At 42.8% G+C, this 9,323-nt stretch overlaps 1 protein-coding gene across 3 annotated transcripts in view; it reads left to right on the forward strand.

Annotated features, from left to right (window-relative positions):
* The window catches only part of dlg1 (MAGUK family member discs large 1), a 133,204-nt gene extending 125,713 nt beyond the window's left edge, over window positions 1–7,491 (forward strand). For all 3 annotated transcript variants that reach the window (XM_022787664.2, XM_022787666.2, XM_086976601.1), the window contains 6 exons: window positions 86–263; window positions 523–682; window positions 3,512–3,668; window positions 3,903–4,121; window positions 4,907–5,269; window positions 5,767–7,491. In XM_022787664.2, coding sequence (XP_022643399.1) covers window positions 86–263; window positions 523–682; window positions 3,512–3,668; window positions 3,903–4,121; window positions 4,907–5,269; window positions 5,767–5,888 — 1,199 coding nt within the window. In that variant the 3' untranslated portion in view covers window positions 5,889–7,491. The remainder of the gene's footprint in view (window positions 1–85; window positions 264–522; window positions 683–3,511; window positions 3,669–3,902; window positions 4,122–4,906; window positions 5,270–5,766) is intronic.
* Window positions 7,492–9,323: the final 1,832 nt, after the last annotated feature.

Here is a 9,323-nt window from a genome sequence, read left to right on the forward strand (position 1 = left end):
ATGGAAATGTAAAATTACTCTTACGTGTCTGCTGCTGATGATTATTGTTGGTATCATTGTTACTATTGGCTATCATTATTTTCAGAGTACAACAGATTTGAAGCGAAAATAAATGAACTCCGGGAGCAAATGCTGAACAATTCAGGCGGCTGCGTGTCAGGGAGCATCAGGACTTCCCAGAAGAGGTCGCTGTTCGTCAAAGCATTGTTCGATTACGAACCGCAGAGGGATAGCGGTCTACCCTCCAGGGGGCTACCCTTCAGGTGTGTATGTTTAGGTATTGAATAGGTCTGTCAGTATGATCTTAGTTAGTCTTACTGGGTTATTCTTAGCGTTCAATTTGTAAGTTGTATCATACTAAGCCCAAATTGAAGCCAAACTGTTTATGGCCAGCAAATAATTCTATCATAATCTTTTAACAAGCTTCAACGTTCTATGGACAGCGCGTCGCAAACTTGTTGGTATTTTTTGCTTTTGCCATCATCGCCTTTTGCCATATATATATTATGTGTACATTTATAGATTTGGCGACATTCTACACGTGACAAATGCGAGTGATGATGAGTGGTGGCAGGCGCGGAGAGTTCTCCCGCCGGGACACGAGGATTTTGTTGGGATCATCCCATCCAAGAGGCGGGTTGAACGACGAGAGCGGGCCAGACTGAAGACTGTCAAATTTCAGGTAAAAATTCAATATTAATGAAAACAATACATAAAATTTAATTTTAGGTTGAATGCATTATTAACTACAAGCATCATAGCTAAACTATTTACCTACCTACTAACACTGCCGTTCTGTACTGTTATCTTATTCTATCTATATATTATTTATTTTTTCCGGCATCATTATTATTATTGACTATATTTATAAAATATGCCACTATTTCGATACGCACTTATCTATTATTTGAGTCGGTTTTAATATTAAACCGAAAACGCTGCCCATATTTGATCCTTAACTTCATCGAAAACTATAAGGCTTGCTTTCCACCTCTTGTCAAGCCACGTGTTTTACTCAATGATAAAACACCAATTCGTAACTAACCTTTGAAAAAATCAATTTTATAAACGATCTCCTCCACTCATTTACGGTGCTGTATGTTTGTAATCGTGGTTTTTTTTTACTTACACTAATGTCAAATAATTTTCATGTACCAGAATTCACTTGTACAGATTAGTTTATTACCCCAGCCATCTCACCTCCACTTCCATCGTCAACGTTTTTCTATTCATCATGTTGTGCCAGGACATAGTATGCGCTATCCGTAGTCACATAATCAGCGGTTTTTCTTCGGCCTACTCCCATTGACCTTAACGTTCCTACGACCAGCCAATCGTTCTTGTTTCAAACTGTATTCTCATACCCTGTTCGGTCGACAGCGGACAGCTTCTAAGCGGCTGTTTCGTGTCGCTCAAAGAGCAGATCAAGATCAGTTAGGCCTGTTCGTTACCGGCTTGCTTTTGAATAGAAAACCATTGGTTTCTAGATTCTCCGTTTCGTTCTTCTTTTTCTGCTGACCTACAAATGTTCTCTGTTTGTGTAACAAGCATCAACTGCTTTCGCTCGTCTGGTACCTTTTTCATCGGCGTTCTTTCTGTCGGTGTTCATGAATGTAGTCAAGTAATTTTCGCACATATCATTTACCGATATGCCGCCGGTAGCCCGTCTAGCCTGCCTGTGAAAAACGGCCTCATGCGTACTCCTAGTTTTGTTCCTTCTCGTGGCCTGTTCGCATCCCGTAATGAGCTCGTGTGGCATTTGTTGTTCCTTATCCCTATCGTCTGCGTTCTGCCGTTTATTATTGGCTCCTGTATCGTCCTGCTCTTTCCCTGCCTTCCAGTGTCTCGGCCTGGGGCGGCCACCGGGACATTGCTCGCATCTGTTAGGAAAAACGTTACCGGCATAGCAATAGACGACGCTATAACCTGCGAGCCTTGTTATATGTGCTGTTGCTGCTGCCAGTGTCAACAACGGCAACGATGAGGACTATTACGATAGTAGCCGCCGCTGCTAATACTCCTCCTGACGCCGGCGCTGTGGGCATTACCCTTATTCCTGCTCTGGGTTGATGATGATCGTGTGCGTTCGTTAATTTTAGTCTTTCCGTATTGGCAGCAGCAGCTGCGCATTCCACTGCGCATCGGCGACCGAATAAAACAGCTCACAGCTGGTCGTTTGCCCCGGAAGCAATGCATAGTCAAGGAGAGCGCCTACCTATTTTTGGTTACTGCGTACCCCCTGCGTTAGGAATACTGCCATTACGTCTATAACTTGGTAGGCAGGCGCCTCAGGCCTTGTCCAATAATCAAGATAGAACCTGATAAGGTCTGGTCGGCCTACTTGCACCAGCTGCGTAGTGCCCGGGTAGCAGCAGCGTAATGCCGTTGCTTGCAGATCTCGAACTCAGTGGAAGAGCCAAACAGGAAGGGTCTCTCGAACATCCTATTATTACCAGCCAACTAGGGCGTTAACTCCAGATAGCCGCCCCACAAAGCACCAGTTAACTGTCCCGCATCGACGTTAGATGATCGAGGGTCAAATGCCAGTCGAAAGCTGTGTTGATAAGTGGTTGGTTAACTCTGTGAGAAAGACTGACTTTAGGCCTATTGTGGTCGAGCAGAGGTTTGTCCTGCATCAGAACCGTAGTTAACACCGTTTCAGCTCTTGAGCCCTCACAAAAAACGATAGCGAGCCCGTTACTACCTACTCCTTGACCCAATTGGCTTGCCGCTTGAACTAGATAGTTTTCCTTACGCTTGACTCTGACTAGTGAGCAAATAAACTCTGCCCTCTCCGGGTTCAACTAAATTTTTGATGGCATATACATACGTCTTTTACCTTCTTGACTTCTCCAACTTCCTTGAATTTATTCCTTCCGTCCACTCACTTTCCTGCGAAGAATTCTGTCTGTTATTGGAGACTGGGCCGAAAGGAGCTGTGACCCACCTCCGTAAGTCTGCCTCGATAGGCTTAAGGCAGCAATGTTTTATATTTACGCACATACGGACATATACATCTGACCTAGCCGGGCACATATACGCGAACGCGCCAGGAGCTTGCTAAAACTGGCTCGTTTGGCCTAATATGGTCTGGCTGGTGCTTCTAACCTGTACCCCGTAAATGAGTTGAGAAACCTAGGTGGAGCATTTACTGTTCTGTTACGACCCACAATACAACTGACTAGGATCGACTGTCTCATATTGCTACCCCTCGCACCAAGAGAATGGAGAAATTCATTGTAAATTAGTGTTCACCAATTGGCAGGGTGTATAGATAATGGCTAAATGACGTCAAGGTCGACATCAAGTGTCTTTAAATAGAACATCTAAGTAATTAATTTTATTAATGGCATGCACCACACATCTGTTAATATCGTTGTAATTTAACGTTAACTTCATACTATTTTTGTAGACATATAGCCCGGAAACCGAAAAATTATAGACCTTAGTTTGTTTCCCTGTGCTCCTCATGTGCTAACACTTGTGTCAACGGAATATTATTTGCGTTCAGGGCGGAGGGTTAGGACACTACTCGGGTGGGTCTGGAGGAACGTTGGACAGAAAGAAAAAGAACTTTTCGTTCAGTCGCAAGTTCCCCTTCATGAAGAGCCGGGATGGCGCTGACGGACTGGACTTCGACGGCAGCCATGACACCAGCAACCAGGACAGTGAGTAATTCTCCCACGATCGTGTAATAGTAGCGTGTATGTCTACTACTCAATCACAAGGTAATGATGCTGTTTGTACCATTTCTGAAGAGTCAGTACTGACAGCTCTGTAGTGTAGGCTTTTCAAGTTTGTGCACCAACTGTAATCGAATACTTTTATCTCAAGTTATTATTCCTAAACACACAGTATAACAAACAATAATTGTTTGCCTATTTGTGTCGTGATGACTGTAGGCGCGGCTGGAGTGTCTTCGGATAGTGAAGCCTCGTCCGTAGGCTGTCGGGAACGTGGCGGGACCGGCGGAGATACCGAGACCGTGCTCAGCTACGAACCTGTTGTGGAAACGCCGATAAACTATGTCCGGCCGGTTGTCATTCTGGGTCCTCTCAAGGACAGAATCAACGATGACCTCATTTCCGAGTTTCCTAATAATTTTGCTTCCTGTGTACCACGTAAGTATCAAGTTAAGATAAAGACCCAACTAGGATAATTGCAGCACTCTTCAATTGGCTCGTGCTCGTAGCTTTTGCTGTACTGCATGATCAATACAATATGTGGTGGAACAAATGTAGAGTGAACGAATCAGCGTAAGGGGAAAATGGGTTGAAAACAACAACTTTAGAGCGCTCGAAAAACAATGTAATACTTCTGGTTTTGTTGTTTTGTGGAAATTGTTTGATCAAATGTCAGAAAGGCCATCTTTTTACTTTGCGAAAGCATTCGACCGATCTTCGATGACAGAGTACAACAGATACCCATTTTCTCGACGGCTAGTTATGTACTGTCCACCGTGAAAAGCCGGAAAAACTAAACCCAGATTAAACGTTTTACGAATTTTTAACCGTTATTAACAAAGTTCCCGTATATATATCGTTCAACAACTGGTAATTTTTATAGTTTATGGACAGTTGAGTTATCGTTTATTTTCAGTAGAAAACCATTTTTCGACGTGAATAACGCGGCGCGGCGTAAAATAGAAATGTCGTTTGTGCTATATTGTTCCTTCGTCAAACCAAGTTAGCTGCAAAGCGTAAGAACCGTCGTTGAGATGGCCGACACCTATACATACACACACATACATGCTCTTGCTCGTAAGATAACTAATCATAACCTCTAAACAATCGCTCGTCACCATTATCGTCGACATCCCGCCATCAATAAGTGTCGTCACCTTTATTTCTAACCATCAATGCTTCGTTTTCACCGCTGCGTTCACACGCTATTGCTTTACCTGCAGACACCACACGTCCACAGCGCGACTATGAAGTGGACGGACGCGACTATCACTTTGTTACGTCCCGTGAGCAAATGGAGCGCGACATTCAAGCACACGCGTTCATCGAGGCGGGCCAATATAACGACAACCTCTATGGAACATCGGTAGCGGCAGTGAGGCTGGTGGCTGAACAGCAACGGAAGCATTGCATACTCGACGTTTCGGCGAATGCTATTAAACGGTTACAGGCAGCCGGACTTGAACCTGTCGCCGTACTCATTAAACCTAAAAATGTTGAAGCAATTCTCGAAATGAATCGACGGATCTCTGATGAACAAGCAACCAAACTTTACGAACGGGCGTTAAAGATCGAGCACGAGTTCAGTGAGTATAAACGCTAGGGGCTGATGAGGTTGCACAGAGTTGTTTTTGGTGTACTCATTGATCGATGGGTAGAAACATACGATGTGTATCTTATCTAATAATAATTGTTTTTTTTTTTCTTTATAGCTGTTTGTACAAAATTGGAGCTGGAACTAAGGAGAAAATTGAAAGCGATATGTTGCTGCTATATTTTCGCATGTTGGATAGTTCACAAAGCCTGCTATGTGATTCATTATGCTAGATTCAGCTTGTTTTCACAATACGACTATGTTTATTGTTTTATTTAGAATTAATAATGGTATATACGATTCAGTAGCATTTCTTTAGAAATTCGAGACGTATTTTTTTTTGACTCGTAATGCTTGTTTTCGACATGCCTGTATGTACAGAAAAAAAACCCATTAACATAAGTACCCTTTTCAACACAGAACTACGATATCTTATCGTTACGACTCACGATGCGGTTTTTTTTCCACCGTATGCACGTGCACTTACAGGCGAAGTTTTAACAGCAATTGTGACGGGCGAAACCGCTGACGAAGTCTACGAAAAGGTGCGACACGTCATCGAGCTTCACTCGTCGCCTTCGGCTTGGCTGCCTTCTCCTCATAAGCTATAGTTTACGCTATAGTAGCTGCCATAGGGCTAGTGGGGAAGCAAAAAAAAAGAAGAAGCAATTTATGTTCGTTCACAGCTGGCTGCAGTGTCGCTAACCTGAAACAAATAAAAATTAAATGGAAACGACCGAAAGGGAGTCCGAATAACAAAAATATATACGAAGATACACAGCAACGCGAAAAAAGAGAAATGGGGAAAGCAATGGGCAAAAATCTGAGGACAATGTACCGGTGCTATTGAAAGCATCTTGATGGCAGAGCTGGAAATGAAATGAAGAATGCGTACGTCGTCGGCTTCATCAGCTAAAAGCGATGATCATTTTGATTAAATCTAAGGGAAGATGACCGTGGACGATGTATATGATGGAAATTAAAAAATAATAACTACTTTAGCAACAGTAGCAGTAATGGTAATACCGACAATACTGCAACATCGTAAAACCATGAAATATAACTTTCTTTCCCCCTCCCCGACGACGATCACCACAACGACACAGCCATGATTACAAACCATCCGGTGTTAATAAGCACCTATTTTGCACACGTGCATCTCGTTCCCATGATTGGGACGGCTGTATGTGAAGGTCTTCATAGAAACGAGAAGGTCCTGCCACAGAAAAACGGCTGGTGATCACCGCGTAGCCAAAGGTCTTACCGCCTTCGGCGGACTAAATTCATTCAGCTGGCTGCACTCCGCAACAGAACGTGTGAGTTACGAATACAACGACCACTCCCTAACCCTTCACCTGTACTACGCTTCCAGATATCGATGCACCAACAGTGGTTTGTGAGCAAAATCATAGATTAGGAGCGTATATCTTCCGAAATACAAGGTATCAAAATATGAGGAAGGATGCAACAAGACAGGTGAAGATCTTAGCGCGAAGCGACATCGTGGGCGATTTTGCCAACACAACGATGCGGCTCAAGGAAGAAGTTTTTGCAACGTCACGACGGTCCTCACCACTGGCTCAAGTAACTGACAAGTACATTTTGGCCAGGTCTTTTAAGGTCTAAGGCCTTCAACCTATAGTGTACATACAATTAAGAACATTAGTATGCATAGTACCACTGCTCAGATGACTCCTTTTGACATGACAAAATGAGAAAAAATTTGATTTACTTATAATTGCTAGATACTTCTCTGTTATTCGCTTCCATTGTAAAAATTTGAATTAAATCGATTGTCTGTAAGTGATAATACTACAGCGGAAAGAAGTGGCGATTTGAAACAGCTGTTTTCAAGTATGATTATAGTTACTGACTGTGGACGTTCATTACTGCACCTGAAAAATATGCTGATATTAAAAAAAACACAAGGGGTACGCTAGATTCTTAGTTGTACTGTTAACCGACTGCCGGCCCAGTGGCCGTCTGCTTCTCGGATAGGAGGGCCGCCAGCACCACATGTAGACATACATCGTGAGTATAACACGAACATTTTACAGAAAATACATGTAATTCTCATAAATGACGATGATTTGAAAATCAAGCGGAAATGCTAGAAAACTTTTCATTTCCAGACGGTTAAAGCTAGTCAAACACAGCGGTCCAGAGAAGTGGTTCATAAGGCTAAAAAAGGCGACACAGCTACACGGACTAACAGATTGTACTTTTCCTTCGCACCAATTTCGTACAGATTCGTGGGACTTTACCGAGCGGCTCGGGCTATGATAGAAACCAGATACTACAAAATGTTTCGCAGATAACTAGAGAACTCTCATAATGAGGATTAGTGAAGTATAAAATTGGTCCCTCGAAAGATGTTCACAAAATATAGCCGTGAAACCACGGGCGGCCGCAATGTGCCATATTACATACCGCATGTAATTAAGTTTTCGTACACGAGCGCCCGTTACGTGACCAGTCCCAGAAACCAATTTCAGTGAATTTATCGGCCGCGAACTACAGCTGTGGGGGGCATATTTTTTGTTGATATTGACGACTGATTGAAATATCGATTGGTCAGTTCCATGATGACAAAGTTCCATGATGCTAGCAAGCATTGTACAGTACGTAGAAGTGCTTATTTGACCTAAGTTTTCAGAAGAAACGTCTTACCCAAAATTAAGATGATGTTCATCTCTGACTCCGGCATGATCGGTCCGCATTGAAAAGAACACGAAGTAAATTAAACTTGTAGTGTGTAGAAAAGAAGAGAAAAATCATTTGTTTTAGAGTATATAAGTTTTAGGCAAACGACGGCAAATCGGAGAAAAGCCGTCAAAAAACGGGAAATTTAAATCTATCCAAAGTTGCCGACCACCGCTGCACCATCTACCAGTTAGTATCGACAATAACAATAACAAGCAGCAAAGTAACTTAATCACATACGCCAAGTATAGGTAACTACCTCTGATTAGAGAGGGCCAACAAAAAATCCCAGCCAGCCTAATCTGATAGCTTTCGTAATGCCCTAAATTATCTTTCATATTACAACATGTGACATTCTTAAATTACTTGAGTAGGCAGAAGAAGTTCATACTATCTTACTACGCCACTATCGAACTGCAGGTAGTTCTCTCTACGTTTGCCAAAGTCTTGCAGGCATACTTGCACAGCTCCTGGTGAGGGCTCTCGTAGCGGTTTAACGTCAACCGGTTGTAATGGTTTGTAATTTCCACCAACAGAGAAACAATACGTGATGATAACAACGTCTAATCAAATGGTGACGACATTCTAGAAAAACAAACAAGAGAGATAGCTAGCACCCGAACAAATTGTAATGGACGGCGATCGGGCGCGTGTCGCATGTCGAAACACGCCTTGACACCCTGGGGTGCACCTCGTGGAGGAAACTCAGTTGAGTCAAACGCATTACGGGTGTGTTGATGCCCGTGCAATGATATCTCTGTACAAACAAACACACATGACACATACAATTTTAGGATAAGAGTGTATCAAAGGGAAAATGGTCGTGGCTGTCCTCAACGCGGAGTGGAAAAAAAACAGTAATGAAACGGAAACTGTGAAAACAAAGATGTGTTCCTGATAAAATGCCCGTGCAAATATTGAAAAAAAGGCGACAGAAAGTGTGGCCGCAGTCTATTTTGGGAGAGTTTGATTGAGTTTGAATACAGAAGAAGTAACTATTGCATTGTAGAGACTCGGGCAATGTTCGCTATCACATCACATCACGTTCCAGGACACTGCGCTCTGTTACTAAACGAAGAAGCGCATGAGGGCAAAGAAAACGAACGTTTGCGCATATACACATGTTCACAGCATATATATAGGACGTGCGCAGGATTTCGTTTATTTAGTGTACAATGTTGGTTAGGCTTCTAATGACGTATCAAGAAACAGCAATTGCTACATTAAGAACGGGAGGTGTAACAACAATTGTCTGATAATGTAAGTAAATACAAATCCGATGGAAAAGCGCGTCACGGCAGGCGGAGCGAACATTGTGCCCCTTTTTACATATAAACACACAT

This window comes from Varroa destructor, unplaced genomic scaffold (genome assembly GCF_002443255.2).
Source record: "Varroa destructor unplaced genomic scaffold, Vdes_3.0 BEIS01000001.1, whole genome shotgun sequence".
NCBI classification, from domain to species: Eukaryota; Metazoa; Arthropoda; class Arachnida; order Mesostigmata; family Varroidae; genus Varroa; species Varroa destructor.